The sequence below is a fragment of the Chelonia mydas genome, chromosome 5 (assembly GCF_015237465.2).
Source record: "Chelonia mydas isolate rCheMyd1 chromosome 5, rCheMyd1.pri.v2, whole genome shotgun sequence".
Taxonomy (NCBI): domain Eukaryota; kingdom Metazoa; phylum Chordata; order Testudines; family Cheloniidae; genus Chelonia; species Chelonia mydas.
Window position 1 is genome coordinate 83,734,633 of NC_051245.2, and position 19,052 is coordinate 83,753,684.

At 42.6% G+C, this 19,052-nt stretch overlaps 1 protein-coding gene across 1 annotated transcript in view; it reads right to left on the reverse strand.

Annotated features, from left to right (window-relative positions):
* Window positions 1-604: 604 nt before the first annotated feature.
* Window positions 605-19,052, reverse strand: part of LOC122466011 — a 47,693-nt gene continuing 29,245 nt past the window's right edge. Inside the window, exons 8-10 of the mRNA XM_043547509.1 lie at window positions 13,340-13,424; window positions 4,524-4,628; window positions 605-2,444 (exon numbers count right to left, since the gene is read on the reverse strand). Coding sequence (XP_043403444.1) covers window positions 2,340-2,444; window positions 4,524-4,628; window positions 13,340-13,424 — 295 coding nt within the window. The 3' untranslated portion in view covers window positions 605-2,339. The remainder of the gene's footprint in view (window positions 2,445-4,523; window positions 4,629-13,339; window positions 13,425-19,052) is intronic.

Sequence of the window (19,052 nt, forward strand, 5' to 3'; positions counted from 1 at the left end):
CAGGAGTTGGGAGGTTTGGGAGGGACTCGGGCCCACCCTCTACTCCGGGTTCCAGCCCAGGGTCCTGTGGACTGCAGCTGTCTAGAGTGTCTCCTGGAACAGCTACGTGACCGCTACAACTCCCTGGGCTAATTCCCCATGGCCTCCTCCCAACGCCTTCTTTATCCTCACCACAGGATCTTCCTCCTGGTGTCTGATAATGCTTGTACTCCTCAGTCCTCCAGCAGTACATCTTCTCACTCTCAGCTCCTAGTGCCTCTTGCTCCCAGCTCCTCGCACGCATGCCACAAACTGAAGATTCTAGCAGCTCCTTCATTGGCTCCAGGTCCTAATTAGCCTTCCTGTCTGAATTTGTTCCAGAAAGTTCCTTCTTGTTCTGGAACTGCCCATGTTACCTTAGCCAGGGAAAATGGACCTTCTTAATCTGGGACTAATATATCTGCCTTCCAACACTCTCCTGTAGCCATCTGCCCTGACCCTGTCACAGTACACTATTTTTATGTATATATAGAAAGAAAAAAAAAATGAATCAAGTACGTATAACTCAGAAGAATATATCAATAATAAAATATAAATTTATTGCAATACATTACAGGATCTGATTTCCTCGCATTATTTCGATCTAGTTAGTAGGACGCCACCCTGGTTTAGGTGTGGATAAAAAATAAAAAGAGAACAGAAAAATGGGGGGAAAGCATGTAGTAGAGTGTAAGGAAGTCTAACAAAGTTCTGATTTTTCCCATGATGACTACTTCGATGCTTTTTTTGAAATATCAAATTTAAAAAAAAACAAAACCTCTTTTTTTTTTTGGTGCCCACATGCTGGTGCCCTAAGCATGTGCTTAGTGTGCCTATTGGATAATCCAGCCCTGCTTCAAACAAGGGGGCATGGCATCACCCCCAGCACCTCTAGTTCCAGTACTTATGCTCAAGAGGCAATAGCTTGCTCGACTGAAGAATTCTTCTGTTGACCTAGTGCTGGCTACACAAAGACATACGTTGGCTTAACAATGCCACTCAAAGGTGTGGACTTTTCATACCCCTGACTGATGTAGTTAAACTGACCTAATTTTCTAGTGTAGACCAGGCCTGAGTTGATACCCTCATGCCAAGGGGACCATACAGAAGTGTACCAAGAAAACCAACTAACAGGAGGACATAAGAATGCGTAAGTTCAAGTAGGACTTCTCCCCTACTTTTACACACATTTCCTTTCTTCACAGTGTGTAAATTGTACCATCTTAGAGCCACTTACGCTTTGGGCATGAATGTACTACAGCATGAGTGTAAGGAGGTCTAACTTTTACATCCCCTCTGAAATTGGGTGTGAATGTTACTAATATGGTGTAATATTTCCAACTTTTCCTGCTACAAACACTGACAATTTGTCTGTTGAAAAAATGATTTTTAAGACGTGGGGTAATATAGTGCCAGCAATTTTTCAGCAGAACTCCCCACTGATTTCAAACACCAGTGAGTTCTGCCTGAAATTGATGGTATAAAGCAACCCACTGAAATTTAAAAAGGAGAAGCATTTTAATACAGAGAAGCAGATGACTGAAATAACTTTCCTTTTCATGAATCAGGTTGAAAACAAAATGCCTAAAAGCTTTGACAATTCCTCCACACACAACAAACATGATTTTTTGCCTTATTACTGTAAGCTGTTTAAACATGGTCCATATTTGGTCCCTCCAATGCAAAGCTCAGTTTCAAAATTCTGTTCTTAGTTTCCCCCTGTATTAATTCAATGTAACTTCATTTCAGTCAATGGACTTGTTCTTCGGTTACACCAGTTTAATTATAAGCAGAATCTGGCCATAAAATATAACCATATTATCCTAGTTGTGGTTTCTGTCTTCTTTCCCACTGTTACAAAATATTTAACTTTTTTTTTTAAAAAACAAGAATGCCCTACTTGACAACCACACTCTTCTTTTTGCTGGTATATGAATGACATCCTAATCTTAACCGCATGACCCTGAAATAAAACTCTGCAGGTCCAGCTTTCATAGGGGCAGCCATAGTGTTCTGCCTTTTCTTCTTTTTTAAGCTCAGACAAGGCAAGGAGATAATTCTTTAAAAATCTGAAAGAACATTGAATCAAAATGGAAAATGCAGGAAAGGTAGTGGGTGGAAATTTAATTGAGATATCATTCCAGTGCTCATGAGAAACCTAGGGAGATTAAACTCTTTTTTACACTAACTGAATATGGTCCTTCAACATGCACAGTAACTGGATCTTTTTTATATTAGTATATAAGAGCTCAGTTGTTCAAGTAAGGTTGTATGTTGCTATGATCCTGATCATATGATTCAGGTTTTATTCAGCAGGCTGGTCACATTCCTTTGAACTGTTGCATAATAGAAAGCAGTTGCTGATTGCGCTGTTGAACATTTTGCTGTTCTTCTTTTAGCCTCTCCTGATCATGAAGAATCTCTTCCTGCAAAAAGCAGGAGACCAAGCTTTAGATGAAACATCCAGTCCTGGCAACTAATATGAAAAATGAATTAAAATGTAACACCTCCTCCCCACCCACCTCTCTCCAATCCAAAAAACCCATAAGTGCTAGAGATCCACAGCTATGACAAGACTCTCTTTCAGTCAAGTAAAATTCAAGAACCAAAGCAAACAAAATCCAACTAGCTCACTGCCAAGTGGAAAAAATAATTTAGGGTCAGATCAAACTGAAAATTCAAGGGCTTGCCATATAGGTTGCAGGAATTTGTCCCTTCTCGTGGCAGGGGTTTGGGGCTTGGAGTGGGCAGGGAGTGAAACCTCTCTACTTAATAAATCCAATGGATCCACAGGAAAAAATACTTCCAGATCCCAAGTGGCAAAAAAAGCCCAGATGGAGGGCTGCTTCCTGTGTTTCTCTATTATCCCTTCCCCTCAGTAACACAGTTCTAGCAGGCTAAGTTCCCCTGAGGCTACTTAGTAGAAACCTCAGAGGGGACTCAGCAAGAATTATTACGTTTCTAACAGCATTACCTCCAACTCCAGTTTCTGTGTGGAAATCTATGGGCTGAGCAGAGGATGATTCCAATTTTCCACAGAGAATCTAGTTCTCATGAAAGCTATTGAATAGCTTCTCTTTACCTACCAACTAACTCCCTCTCATGCCTTATCAGCAGGGCCAAAATAATCCCTTCAGAAACTTTCAGCCAAATGGGTGACATTTGCTCCACGCTTTCTGAGCATAAGTGGGCCTTGTGCAGGATGTTGTACAGCAGAATTTATAACTATCATCTATTATTCCTTAGTCAAACTCCAACTCCAGTGGGAGTTCTGTCTGAGAAAGGGCTCAGAACCATGTTCTTCCCAAACTGGTTTTTTATCTCAGTAGCAGGAGGAATCTCCAAGTTTTTAGCTGTGGAGTTTCCCCCTCACTGTAACTTCAGAAGCCTAGGCTTGCTCTCTCCTTATGTAATGTTTGGAGTGAGGGTTTGGTCTCCTGACTTCCTGAGATTTCCAGAAGCCCAGGGTCCCATGCAGCCAATGCACAGGGCTCCCCTCTCCCTGCTAGTTTCTTATTCAGGAACCATTCTACCACTTCTGACACCCCCTGCAGCTTCACAGTTGTAGCCATGAAGGAGAATCCCTAATTATTAATGTTAACACCTGATTGGATAATCCATAGATTCAGCATGGCAGCACACTCCAGACTGCACCTGCTCCCTAGTTCTAACCCTGGCCCTATCTCCAAATACTTCAGAGGCCTGACCTGGCACAGTCTAGGAAAAAGGCTTCTGCAGTTTTCCTAGTGGGGGGAGGAGAGGAGAACATACTGCAGAGCTGGTGCTGTTGTGTTCTGTGGCACTGGCCCAGTTATAATCTGCTTGCATGCCTCTCTACACAAAGCACAGGGGAGAATCTGGCTCTGAGTGAGGATGGCAGGACTGGGCCACTGAGAAGGAGGATTAAAAGAATGCATACATTAAAAAACAAAACAAAAACAAAGCTACATTAATAAGGAAAATCATTGTGATAATAATTATTAAACCTGGTTCTAGATGGACAAAATAATGTATTTTAAGTTTTAAAAACAAACAAGTATAGGACAGGGGGGGTTGTTAACTTTTTTAAAAGTAGATTTTTTTTATTCAGTTCTTACCACAGGAATTCTTAAGGTAAATCAGAGCTAAAACAGAGAAATAGTGAAACAAAACATGTTTATCATTCATTCAAAAATGTATTGTTTGTTGCTGGAAACATGTCTATGTATTTTAGCTGCCATAACTAAAAAGCTGAAGGAGAAAACAATTAACATCTTTGAAAGCAATTTAAAAATGTGATCAAGAACTAGCAGTCGGTGATTCATTTAACATTTCCTTCTAGAATACTTTGATAACAGTGGTTTTGTTGTTGTTGTGTCATCTTCATATGCTGTGTTCAAGAAAAAAAGAAACATTTTGCTTATTTCACTATTGCTACAAGAATTGTGCCCACAGGACATATAGAAAGAATCCAAATGGACTCTCCAGTTATGTATACAGTTGTACGTTACTTTGAAAAAGTTCACCTTCAGTTTACATATTTCTTTTCTTTCCTTGTCATTTTCCTCTGCTCTGGCTTTGAGCCAGGCTTCATTTTGGGCCTTGTGCTTATCTAGCATCTCTTGCAGCTCCTGGTTTAAAAACAAACAAAAATTAAAAGATATGCTAAGTGGTACTGGCTTTAAAGTTGTCCATGTTCAATTACATACATTAAAAAACAACCCAGTATCTAGTCCAGTGCATCTTTCAGGAAACAACTGTCAAAGGCATACTCACATCCTAGGACTCTTCCAAATTTCAGAACGTTTAAATTTCTTCAGTCTCCCTAAGCTGTATTTTGTTCAGTTTTCTGTTTAACCAGTGATAATACAGAAAATTGTTGACTTTGACAAATGCAGTAATTTATTATTTCTGCAGATGTTTACTCATTTAAGTAAGTCTTGGTCATGTAAATAATAATACTTAGCAGGCCTATGCTTGCACCTGAATGGTGCTACTTGTGAGTAAAATGCAATATCCCTTTTGGGGACTTCTGTCCCACATTGTGTAGGGCTAGCCTGGAGACCCCTTCTGCATCACAGAGGGGAAGGACAGGCTGGCCTTTCACGTCACTGACAGGAAACACCCTTACAGACACTGTTCAAGACTGAGATGGTCCAAGTAAGGACTACTTGTGTGAACTGGGTTCTGCAGTACAGGGCCTGTAAATTGCACTCCAGCTCTGAAAAGTGCCTATACAAAATGGCACCTTCTTACTTAATGGACCTGATCCAGTGGATATTTAGTGTCACATCAACTGAATTTACTGATAAATCTGTACAACTTCTTACTCCTCTTAGTCCTGCAGAGCTAACAAAACTAAGAGAGAATGAGCTGAGTTTATTCTGGCTCATGCATCAACAGAGTTGTTAAATAAATTCCAATTATAGGATCTCTGTGGCTTAGCCAGTATGAGCTCAATTTGATTTTCAGGTTAAAGGCTGAGTTTGCAGACTTGGCAATTAGAACATATTTTTCTATTTGTAAATTGAACAGATTTGTTATGGAACAACTGAAATGCAATAAATATGAAGGCTCATGGTCAAACACAAAGTCAACTTCCAGTGTAGCACAACAATTTAAAGACAGAGCTGAATTTGGTTTCCTCTGAAATCAATAGAGTTGGGCCAGCTTATGCCAATGGAGATGCCAGAAGTGAGGGCTGAAAGCTCTGAAAAAGAAAATAAATGGGGCTGGGAGATCTGATGTCTGCTGCCCCTGCTCCAGGAAAGTTGGGACTTTTGTTACAGCCTGGGAATTGCGGTTTGTCTAGGGGAAAGAAGAGTGGAAGAGAACTCAGAAAAAAATATTGGAGAAGCCAGATAGTTGGCTGAGCACAGGACTGTCTGAATGAGGAGCAGGAGGTCAGAAGGAAGGAAGGAAAATTGCTTTTCAGTTTTTCACAAATATTAGTTAAAAATACTGTGTACAACACATCTGGATTTGATCCTGATTCAGGGTTTTACTCCTGCACTTTAAACTTTCACATTAAGAAAATCTACATTTCCTGGGATGATTTGCTCTTCAATAGTTGGTCCTACCTGTTACCTAAGGCACTGTGTGATTTAGAAACAAAGCGGCTACTGGGAGTACTTGTGGCACCTTAGAGACTAACACATTTATTTGGGCATAAGCTTTCGTGGGCTAAAACCCACTTCATCGGATGCATGCAGTGGAAAATACAGTAGGAAGATAGATATATACAGAGAACATGAAAAAATGGGTGTTGCCATACCCTAGAGTTGGAATGGCAACACCCATTTTTTCATGTTCTCTGTGTATATATATATATATCTTCCTACTGTATTTTCCACTGCATGCATCTGATGAAGTGGGTTTTAGCCCACGAAAGCGTATGCCCAAATAAATTTGTTAGTCTCTAAGGTGCCACAAGTCCTCCTTTTTTTTTTGCTGATACAAACTAACACAGCTACCACTTTGAAAAGAGACTACTGTGCTACTTGCTAATTAGTTAATCTTGTAAAAGGTTAAAAGGTGGATATTTTGTCTTCGTGTTCAAATAGACTCAAGTAATAGTTGTCTGAGATCTAAAATATCTATCAAGTATCCAAGTATAACACCATCCTCTGCTTGGGAGACAGGAATTTCTATATCAGACGGGTTTCAGAGTAGCAGCCGTGTTAGTCTGTATTCGCAAAAAGAAAAGCATAAGCTTTTGTGAGCTACAGCTCACTTCATTGGATGCTTATGCTCAAATAAATTTGTTAGTCTCTAAGGTGCCACAAGTACTCCTTTTCTTTTTATATCAGACAACGCTTTGTCCAGTTTCTTCCATATCTTTCCTGCTTCCTCTTCTCTTTTCTCTTTCTTCCTTTTGCCTCTTTTTTCCTCCTCTCCCACCTCTATTTTTCTTTGCTTTGTATAGTTGCTGCAGGATAGCACAGTCTAATAAGTGAGCACTGCACTTTATCACGATGGCGATGAGATCTGAGCTCATTCTTAGCTCCTCCATTAATGAGTTCCAAAGCTTTGGGCCTGTTGCTAAGAAATCCCTCACTCTCACAAGCTTCACAGAGGGTGGCAGAGGAATGTAGTAATTGAGGGAGGTTGTGAAGAGAAAGGTGTTCTGTGAGGTACAATATCTTGTACTGTTTCACTGGAGAGTTGCGATGGACTGAACATGTCAATAAAGTAATATTTATAATCTGTGGAGGGGGGGGGAGTTTCAGTTTTAGAAAGACTCTTCCTCAGCCAGACCTTATTCAGTGAACAATTTGTATTGCCCATCAGAAGCCACTTTACTTGATGGGCAGACTGCTCTGTGAAATACAGTCTTTCATCTTGATTAATTAGCCTCTTACTCCACTTTTCATGTTCTCTGTATGTATACATATATATATCTTCTTACTATATGTTCCATTCTATGCATCCAATGAAGTGAGCTTTAGCCCATGAAAGCTTATGCTCAAATAAATTTTAGTCTCTAAGGTGCCACAAGTACTCCTGTTCTTTTTGTGGATACAAACTAACATGGCTGCTACTCTGAAACCTTTCAAATGGGTAGTTAAACTTTTGAAAGGCAATGATTAAAGGCCATTGGATTCTCAATAGGACATCTCTCAGGCATTAGCTCAACAAAACCGTAGAGAAAACAGCAAGTCCAAAACCTATTGGGTAAAAAACTAAATAAATACCTAAAAAGTTCTTAGGGGAAGACCTGAAGAAGAGCTCTGTATAGCTCGAAAGCTTTGTCTCTCTCTCCCAAGAGAAGTTGGTCCTATAAAAGATATTACCTCACCTATCATGTCTTGCCCATTATCTAGGGCGGCTACCCCCATTCTCCAAACAAGTCTTCCCCTGATAACTCTTTAGGTATTTAGTTTTTTTACACAATAGGTTTTGGACTTGCTGTTGTTTCTAAGGTTTTGTTGAGCTGACGTCTGAGAGATATCCTATTGAGATTCCAACAGCCTTTAATGATCACCTTTCAAAAGTTTAACTATCCATTTGAAAGACTATTTCAGAGAGCAGTCTACCCATCAAGTAAAGTGGTTTCTGATGGGCAATACAAATTGGAAGTATGAAGCTGCCACTCTCTAGAGTGAAGTCTTTCAGGTCTTGAAGAAGAGCTCTGTGTTGCAGCTCCGAAGTTTGTCTCTCTCATCAACAGAAGCTGATTCAATAAAAGATATTACCTCATCCACCGTGTTTCAGGGACTGACATGGCTACAGCAACACTATTTGATGGAAGGCATCTCTAGACAGGCAAGCTGTAGGGCAGGGAAAAGAGACGTCTCTGGACACAGGGAAGGGAGACTCTCTCTTTCACCTTAGAACAGGGTGGGGGTGGAACTCTGACTCTGGGCTCCGAGCCACATAGTGCTTTTTGGAACATGATGCAGAGAGCATCTTATTTGGTTTATCTTGTGCAAAGCATATGTCTAGGTATGTAACCCAAACAATTTCTTTTTTGTTCTTGCTCCACTTTCTCTCTGTTTTAATCAATCTTGTCCTCATTAAGAAATCTGCTGCTGTGTGTGGGGAAGGTTCACCCAGTCCGTCCTGGACATGAAAAAGCATGCTGCAAACTCCAGCAAGGGATATGGATGGAAAAAAGGGTTCTGGAACCTAACCTCCCCACTCTCACCTCAGACAACAAGGCACGGGTAAGGGTTTCCACTCCTGTGTTGTGTTGCAAAAGGCAGTGGCAGGCAAATACTTGGGGATTAGCTAACATAACCAAGAAAGAGAAAAGTGGTAGCACTGGTGTAAGGTAACAAAGGTCTTAAAGGTTTCCACATTCTCTGTGAGACAATATAGTGAGCCGAGCACGGCTCTCAGTTGCCAGTCACGCTGAAGAAGAGGGCTACTGCATTCTGGACTAACTGAAGCTGTTTTAATATTGGAGTAGTGAGTTGGAATACTCCATTGTGGGGTGACAAAGTCATGGATTCCTATCGCCTGGTCTATATTAGGTAAAATGGGATGCAGTCTTATTGCTAGTTTTAGATGGATAAAAACATTTTTGTGGTTATCACTATCTCCGTGTCCAGCACTAGTGAGGGGCCAGGAGAAGCGCCTGAGACTGCAGACCAATTTAACAATCTGGGGTCGGGCGATAGGATTTCTTTCTAGGTCTTCAAAGTTTCCCCTTTTCCCACCAGCATTCCCTTATCTTGCCCCAGTTCAGCTTCACCCAGCTGCCTTTCAGTCGTCTCAGCCAGACAGGATATTTGGGAGATGGTGCTATTTGCATTTAAATAAAGACAACATGGACCTGAGTACCATGTACATTTTGCTGGCATTTCAGGCTCTGACTATCTTTGGGCTCTATGGCAACGGAGAGACCAGGAGTTGCTTAGGGCTGGTCTACACTGAAAATTTACATTGGAATAGCTCCGCCTTTCCACTTCCCTGAGAGACATAGCTCTGCCAGTCTAATCCCTGGTGTAGCCAGTGCTAGGTCAATGGGAGAATTCTTCCATTAACCTAGCTACTGCCTCTTGGGGACGTGGATTAGCTACAGCGAAGCAGATCCTCTCCCATCGTTGTAGTGAGGGTCTACACTGAAGTGCTACAGCTGCAGCTCTGCTGCATTCATGCCGCTGTAATGTTTTAACTGTAGACACACCCTTTGATTGTGAGCTCTTTGGAGCAAGAGCTGTCCTTTCTGAATGTTTGGAAAATGACCAGTGTATAGTAGGCACTAATCTATCATAAATAAAGAATAACACATGCACAGGCACTGACTTCTGCTCGTGCCGGTGGGTGCTCGACCCTGCTCTGCACCGGCCCCGCCCTAACTCCACCCCTGCCCCACCTCCTCCCGCCCCTGCCTTACCCCCATTCCAACCCCTTTCCCAAAGTCCCCACCCCAGCCTGCCTCCTCCTCTGAGTGCGCCACGTTCCTGCTCCTCCCCCTCCCTTCTGGAGCATGCTACGCTGCCAAACAGCTGTTTGGCAGTGGCAAGCACTGGAAGGTAGGCGGAGGAGCGGGGACGTGGCGTGCTCAGGGAGGAGGCAGAGGCAGAGCGGAGGCGAGTTGGGGTGGGGGGGAGGGGAGCTTGGCTGCGAGTGGGTGCAGACCACCCACTAATTTTTCCCTGTGGGTGCTCCAGCCCCAGAGCACCCACAGAGTCAGTGCCTATGAAGACATGAAAGGAACAGAAATTGGGAAGGAGGGACTTACAGATCCAGTGTGGTGTGGGTAGGGGTACTATGGAGACTGGGTGCTGGGGACACTGGGCACTACTCTAGGTAACTCGGGAGGGTGGAAGACCACGAGTGTCGATGAAGGCCTCCTGCTCTAGGCCCAGACAAACCTCAGCTCCTCCATTCCTTGAACTTTCTGTAACCCTGCAAAACTATGCGGCAGCTAGCACACAAACAAACCTGTTTGCACATATCTCGCTAGCCAGAACTAGCTTCGGCCGGGTAAACGTATAGATAAGGAAGGGATGTTTAGCTAAAACTAGTGGCAAGTATAACCATATAAGGCACGGTGTGAATAATGCTAATGAGGAAAGATAACTGGCTGCTTTAGATGATTGGCTGTGCTATTGTACAGGGCAACAAGTAATTGGTTGTATATGCTTGCATAGTTAAGTAGGGAAAAAGGCATAAATTGTACGGTGTAACCTGTCTCTGGTGCACAGGATTTGAGACAGCTCAGTCTCCCTGTCTCCCTATTTGAAGCTTCAAATAAAACTCTCTGCTTCTCCACCCCGTTGTGGTCATTGGCGTGACGTACACCAGGCAACGAACCCCACTGTTGCTTGCCTCGGGCACTCTGTGCCGGCAACACAATGATATGAGTCTCCTTCAATTCCAGTCATCGAGGAAGGGGCATTGGGCAGAGGAAAGACACAGATCAGTTTTACTGGCTTGCAAGACTTGTGGAGAAGGCAAATATTATATATCAGGAGGTCAGTTCAGGCTTCCCATCAGCAGGCAACAGCTCAGATCTCCTCCCTTCAAGTAAAGCCATTGCCTTGAAAGGCCTTACAGGACTGGAGTGAGGAAGTAGTTGAATACACAGTAAATAACTTGCTTTTCAAGCCAACCGTGTTTGTCAAGTTTCTCCTAAAATTTTAAGTCATCTCCATGCTGGATAAAACTGGGTGAAATAATCTGTTGCAACCAGGCTGGAGGCAAGAGATTCTGAGCACGACTTCATCACAGATATGGGAGAGATTCTTGGATAGATCTGTGCCTGGATTGCCATAAAGCACGTGAATTTGTTGCTGCCTGCAGTACTTTTCTGGAAAGGATTGGATGTGGAGAGCTTTGATTAGCAGCTCTAGGTTAGCAGAAAGAGCAGACAAAGGAAAGAAAATACTGTGATCCACTCATTACCAGGAATTAGGAATCAGGGAGAGAGCAGTTCTGTCAAGATCTAGAGACACCCTACACTTTAAATGTCCAAAACCAGGAACCTAAACTCTAAGTGGTAGGTGAAAGCATCCTTTATAGTAAGCTATCAAAATGAAATATTTCATCTAATAGCAAATATATGTAGATGCTGCTACATGACAGAGAGGAATTTGGATCCTACAAAAGAGGAGAAGCAGAGTAGAATGTTACAGGAAAAACAGACCATTAATCTTTCAGAAGAACAGCAGGATGTCTTGGAATTTGGTAGCCAAGGGACATAACAGCTGGCTAAGTTATGTAGAGACATATTACAATGCCTGTGTAGATCTAACACTTTCCCACAGAGTGTAATTTGATGGTTACTACGTTTTCTGTCTTACCTCTTGCACATTTACAGTAGGGACAGTGCAGCAGGGTGGTTAGCCGCTCCTGCCCTGTGGGGCTTAAAAGCCAGCCCTGGGAGAGAGCCAGGGCTGAGGGTAAGAAAAGCTAGGCTGATTGGGGAAATGGCCGCAGCTGGGCCTATAAAGAGGTTGCTAGGCTGAAGCTTAGCCAGTCTTTCTCTGCATTCAGAGAGGGAAGGGCCTGGCTGCAGGGACCTAGGGAGTACCTAGATTGGAGCAGGGCTGAGGGGGAAAGGCCAGGGAAGCAGAGGAGCTCTAGCCTGGAAACCCCAGGCTGCAAGGCCTAGATTAGGGCCTATTAGGTACTGGGGTTGCAAGGGGGCAGCCCACGGGTAGACAGAGGCAGCAGGTCCAACCCTTTGCTTGTGATACACTGCAGTCCGCCCAGGGAGTGGGGCTAAGTGAGGACTGGAAGTAGCCAAGACTGAGGTGAAGTGGATATAGTGAGTGGGGGGGTTCCCCTGGGTGGGGAGACCCCGAGACTGAGGGGTTGCCGCTGGAGGGGCAGCACCCCAGACAAAAGGGTACTGGGTCCGGGAGGGACACAGGGGTGAGTGACAGGCGGATCACCAGAGGGAGCTCTGGAGGCTGGTGAGCTAATTCCCAAAGATGACCAGCAGGAGGCGCTGCTGGGTGAGTCCGGCTCTATTACAGACAGATTCACTCCTTTGAGGATGGGGTTGGGGTGCAAAACAGGTGCCTACATGTCATGGTGATAAAAACATATATAGGAAAGCTCATCCCTTACATCTGCACAAGCAGCAACAATGGAGGGGGGATTTGGTTTGCAAAGGTAGGCAATGCAACTGCTATCCTCATCAGTTCTGTTGGAGAAAAACAGCTTTAAATTACTGTTGGGGCAGTACAGGAGCTCCTCTGCAGAAAACTGCTTAGGAGAGACACTGAATCCATGCAACTCTCAATTGATCTGTCCCTGCTCTCTGCTGTAGTGGCCATTTCCAATTTCAGGGCAATGTTAGTTCCTGAGAGGTGCTGTGCCCCAGCTCCAAGTGGACTTCCTATTTTTAGGGGCCTGCAGCCTGGTGAATCTGGCCCAAGATGTTTTGTGAACTTGCCCGTTTCCATTCTTGAAAGTAAAAGAAATGATGCAGTCTCCATTTCTGCTTTATTACCAGCTAAGATTTTTATAGCTGGGAAAATAGAGTAAGAGAGAGGGCAGCTCTTCAGGCTAATCCCCATTCCCTTTTCTATCCTGCAACTATCCATTTAAAAAAAGATGAGGTTGTTCCCCATGTAGGTACTTTCTAGACTGTAATCAAGTCACCCCTTAACCTTCTCTTTGTTAAACTAACTAGACTGAGCTCTTTGAGCCTATCATTATAAGGCATGTTTTCTAATCCTTTAATCATTCTTGGGGCTCGCCTCTGAACCCTCTCTAATTTATCAACACCGGAGTTGTGCAAGTTGAGCCTAGTTAGCATCAAGAGATGTTTTAACTTTTGTGTCCCCATACTTTGCTAATATGTAATTGCTAAAGAAATAAATTCCATCTATGAACATGCAGCCACTTTTTCACCATATTTTTTATAAATACAGAAACCCACCTGCTGTTGATATCTGAACTGTTTGTTGTAAACTTCCTTTTCTTGTTGGAAAGCAATTGTGCCCTGAACTAATTCAGCTTTCTCACTGTAAAGTAAATGGGCGGTATGTTTAGTAAAAACAAACAAGTCATGAATTACCGAATAAAAAAGGCCTGTTTTCAAAGATGTTGGTGGCTTCAGTTGTTTTTAAAACACAATATGCCATTTTAAATATATATTTCAAATGTAGATGGGATTATTTGATCTGTGCTGGAATACCAGGTATTAGACGTCTGTTGTTTAGGAGGGCACACTTCTAGAGCAGCCTCTAAACATGCCCAGTTTCCCTCCTAACCACACAAATTTCCAAGTGGAAATCTGCCCAGGAATTAATATTGCTCCAAACTTCCTTCCTTCACTCCTTTTATCCCCTGGGGTGGAGGTATGTGGGGAGACTGCAGACTCTGGGGAGGAGAAGCAATAGCAGAAAAACAGCTCTTAAGGAATCATACTACACAGAGCTGAGGATCCAGGATACTCCAGGGAGGGTTTATCTTTCCATGCTACAACACAGGATCCACAGGATTGCAGCCTGTTTTCCCTGAGGAACCCTAAGTGAGGCCTCAGTAGGCCTAATTCAATTGTCAGGTTAGAGGTCCATTTCCCTTGAGGCAAAAAGAGAAAGAAAATGCCTTAAAGTGAACATGGTGGAGTTTCTAGCAGGATAAGTTACAAAAATGTGAATTTAGGCATTTTCCCCAGGTCTTATGGCAATATTCTCATGCGACCTTGCTGATGTAGGCCCCAAGTCTGAATGTGCTTAACTTTACTACTTTGAATAGCCCTTTATCTTCAGTAGGGCTACTCACGGTACAGTTAAATTAAGCACATGCATAAATGTTTGCAGGATTAGAATCTAAAGCCTCAGTTTCACAATGAACTCTATGCAGGTGTGTAGCGAGGTGGTGTGGTCCCCTGCCACCTCGGAGAGGGACGAGCCCCTCTGGACACCAAAGTGGGCACAGCCAGCGCGTCCTGCAGCCACCCCCCAGAGGTCAAGGCGCAGGACAAGAAATATAAAAGCCCAACCCCAGAGCTCACTGGAGAAGCAGCCATTAGAGAGGCCAGATGCCTACGGCCTAGCTCCCGGTTGGGAGACGCCGGCAACTGTCGTTGGACCCGAAGACTGGCCCGCCGAACCAACGCCTGACGCTGACCCCCAGAGCCCGGAGGAGCTACCAAGCCTACCCCTCGCCAGTTACCCAGAGGAGCCCCAGGAATTGATCCCCCCAGAGACACTGTCTGGAACCAGGTATCTCTAGAGAGGGAGTTAGGAAGTGGCCTGGGGGCAGCTGACCCTAGTCTGGCTGCAGCACTGCCAGAGCCTATGTCAGTCTGTTGCGGTCAGGATCCCCACTGACGCAGCAACAGGCTTTCTGCTGCTGCTAGGGCCCCAGGCTGGGACGCAGTGGAGTGGGAGGGCCTGTGTCCCCCTGCTACCGAACTTGCGGGGGGCAGTCTCCCCCCTCTCCCAGGCCCCTCTGAGCTGAGAACCTTGCTTTGTTGTTTACCTGCCTTTGCTCAGCCCCTGCCTGAGGCCCTGGGCCATTGACACTCTGCTTCCCCGCCCTGACCCAGTGCCTGGACCTGCTAATTATATAAGTGTTTGCTCAGTTCCTGTCTGAGGACCTGAGCCCTTGACTCACTATTGCCGCTGACCATGGGCCGGGTGCGAATAACTGTCTGTGTTTGCCTCTACTGCTGTCGTGGTGAGAGATTCCCGCGGCCAGCCTAATTCACCGTCAACAACTGGAAGGAAGGACCGAGGCGGTGTGGACCCCTGCCACCCCGGAGACGGACGAGCCCTGGCCAAACCCCCTCTACTTTCCACAGTATGCATCCGATGAAATGAGCTGTAGCTCACGAAAGCTTATGCTCAAATAAATTGGTTAGTCTCTAAGGTGCCACAAGTACTCCTTTTCTTTTTGCGAATACAGACTAACACGGCTGTTACTCTGAAACCCCTCTACAAGGTGGATCCTCATTAAAGTCAATGAAACTCCTCACACGGGCCAGGGTCCATCCACAAAGTCAACGGCAGGATCAAAGCTAGAGGCTTGAACTACAGCAGTCCCTTACAGGTGCTCTGACAGTTACAAATACATCTATATTGTTGATTAAAGTAGAATCTATGCTTTTATAGTTCCTTGCTTGAATTCCTTAAAAAAAAAAAGCAAAATATAAAATAATAATAATAATCTTTTTAACGGTCTCTTTTGTGTGCAGTAACAAAATAAGTGTAGTGGGTACACACAGCCTATTCAAACTCTTGACATATAGTGAGAAAGATTTAAATTTTTGCAAGAAGAGTAATCTTTATGTATTTCTAACTATCTGATGAAAGTTACTGTCATACTTCTGAGAAACTCTGCATTCCAAAATGAAGGATCTTAACTCCAAAATGAACAAGAAAACTCTCTCTCTCAGTTCCAGTGCTTTTTCTGTCCTCATTTTTATTTTTCCTAAAAAGATATTTTGAGAATATTAAAATCGCTATGAAGTGTAAACCAATTTTAATGGTACAGCATTTTTAAAAGCCAATTGTACATTTTTAAAGTTACTTTTAACAATATTTTTATTTCTTTCTGTGACCTCATTTAGAAAATGGGATGTTTAAGATATATTTATTGTTACATAAAAGCTATAATAATCTTGTAAGGGATATATAGAACAGATATCCCTTGAATGATCAATACTTACTGATTCCTTCTGGCCCTCAGAATTTAAAAAAAAGCTATCCACCTCCTGTTTATTCCAAAATAGGATCCACCTAAGAAGTAAAGACACTAAGCAAATGGTTCACATCATTTGAGACACTTTATCTAAGCACCCACAGATCAGCCTTGGACAGGAGTTCCTTTTGCCAAGAATAGAAACTAAAATGGCTAAATGAGAGTATTGTCCTGGTGATTAACAAGAATCTTTCATACTTGGCATATAAATAAAGCCTCTTTCTCTCTCCCAACCTAGCTAAAAAGAACACTAAGGGCTTGTCTACACTGGCACTTTACAGCGCTGCAACTTTCTCGCTCAGGAGTGTGAAAAAACACCTCCCTGAGCACAGTAAGTTTCAGCGCTGTAAAGTGCCAGTGTAGACAGTGCACCAGCTCTGGGAGCTGTGCTCCCAGCACTGGTAGCTACTCCCCTAGTGGAGGTAGGTTTTTTTAGAGTGCTGGGAGAGCTCTCTCCCAGCTCTCTGCTGCGACTACACATGCCACATTAAAGCGCTGCCGCAGCTTTAAGTTACCAAGTTGTATGCAGTGTTGTAGCTGTGTTGGTCCACACCCGAGTTTGCATAATTAAGACGACCGGACCTCTAGTGCAGACAGCGCTAGGTCGATGGAAGAATTTGTCTGTTGAGCTAGCTACCGTCTCTCAAGGAGGTGGATTACCTACACCAATGGGAGAACCTCTCCCGTCGATGTACGTAATGTCTACATTGAAGTGCTATAGTGGCACAGCTGTGTTGCTATAGCATTTCAAGTTACCAAGGAAAGGTAACTTCCTTCTTTCTTATGCAAAGTGACCCCCTGCCCATTTTGAGGGGACAAGGGTTGGGTGGGGAATCTGCAAGTTAAGCAAACTAGAAATGTGGCTGTAAGATTGAAGGTTGAATTGGGCAAAATGCCTGTTACCCCAAGAAATACAATTCACATGTTTTAACCCCAAATTATAAACTATATATCATTTTCCTTGTAAATCAAATTATCAGAGATAATCTGTCTTGCATCCCAACTTGGAAATTGCACAATTTCTTTGCCTTGTGAGTCAGATCTACATCCTTCTATATGTAAAAAATATCTCTTGTTCTATTGTAAGTCATAAATAATGTGAAACGCTAATGTATAATCAAAGAAGTTGGTTTTCATCATAAATAATTTTTACATTCTCATAGTAATAGGAATTGTCTGGCACAAGGAAGAAGGAATATTAAAAGATGTAAACCAAGGTATACCTTTGAAATATAGAGAAATTCATAGGTTCTAAGGCCAAAAGGAACTAGCCTGACCTCCTGTATAGCACAGGCCACATAACTTCCCTAAAATAATTCCTGGAGCATATATTTTAGAAAGATATCCAATCTTGATTTAAAAATTGCCAGTGATGGAGACTCCATTGCAACCCTTGGTAAATTGTTCCAATGGTTAACTACTCTCTGTTAAAAATGCAGGCTTTATTTCCAGTTTGAATTTGTCTTGCTTCAACTTCCGGTCATTGGATCGTCATAGACCTTTCTCTGCTACACTGAAAAGTCCATTATTAAATAGTAAGTACCTGCATGGGGAATAAAAGGCGGTAATCAAGTCACCCCTTAACCTTCTCTTTGTTAAGCTAAAAAAGATCAAATTCCTTTAGTCTATCACTATAAAGCATGTTTTCCACTTATTTAGTCATTCTTGTGACTCTTCGCTGAACCTTTTCTAATTTATCAACATCCTTCCTGAATTATGGGAACCATAACTGGACACTATTACATCAGCAGTCTCACAAGTGCCAAATACAGTAGTAAAATAAACTCTCTATTCTCTTTACTTGAGATTTCCCTCTTTTATGTATCCCAGGATTGCATTAGCTCTTTTGGACACAGTGTTATGCTGGGAGCTCATATTCAGCTGATTATCCACCATGACCCCCAAATCTTTTTCAGAGTCACTGTTTCCCAGGATAATTTCCCATATGATAAGTATGGCCAATATTCTTTGTTTCCAGCTACATTCATTTACATTTAGCTGTATTAAAACACACATTATTTGCTTGTGCCCAGTTTACCAAGTGATCTAGATAGCTCTGTATCAGTGACCTTTCTTCTTCATTATTAACCACCTCACCAATTTTTGTGTCATCTGCAAACTTTTATATTTTCTTCACAGTCATTGATAAAAATGTTAAATAGCATAGGGCCAAGAACTAATCCCTGCAGGACCACACTGGAAACAGGCCAGCTCAATGACTATTCCTCATTTATAGTTACATTTTGAGACCTATCAGCCAGTTTTTAATCCATTGAATGTATGTCATGATGATTTTATATCGTTCTAGTTTTTTCATCAAAAATATTATGTGGTACCAAGTCACAATCCTTACAGAAATCTAAGTACATTATGTCAACACTATGACCTGTATCAACCAAACTTGTAATCTCATCAAAAAGATGTCAAATTAATTTGACAGGAACTATTGCCCATAAACCTATGTTGATTTGCATTTGTTACATTACCTTCCTTTAATTATTTATTAATCTAGTCCCATATCACTCCATTATCTTGCCTGGGATTGACATCAGGCTGACAGGTCCATAATTACCTGAGTCACCCTGTTTATCCTTTTAAAAAATTGACATAACATTAGTTTTTTTTCCCATTCTTCTTGAACTTCCTCAGAGCTCAAAGTCTTATTGAAAAGGAACATTAAAGTTCAGTGACCTCCTCAGCCAGCTCTTTTAAAACTCTTAGACGCAAGTTATCTGGACCTGCTGATTTAAAAATGTCTAACTTTGAAGGCTTCAGTTTAACATCCTCTAGAGATACTAGTGGAATGGAAAGAGTATTATGACCATATAATGACACTGCGTCATCTTTTTTCCCTTCAAATACAGAACAAAAATATTTATTGAGCACTTTTCCTTTTTTTGCTTTTTATGCATTATTATTGACAGTTCTTTCATTTCTATCTA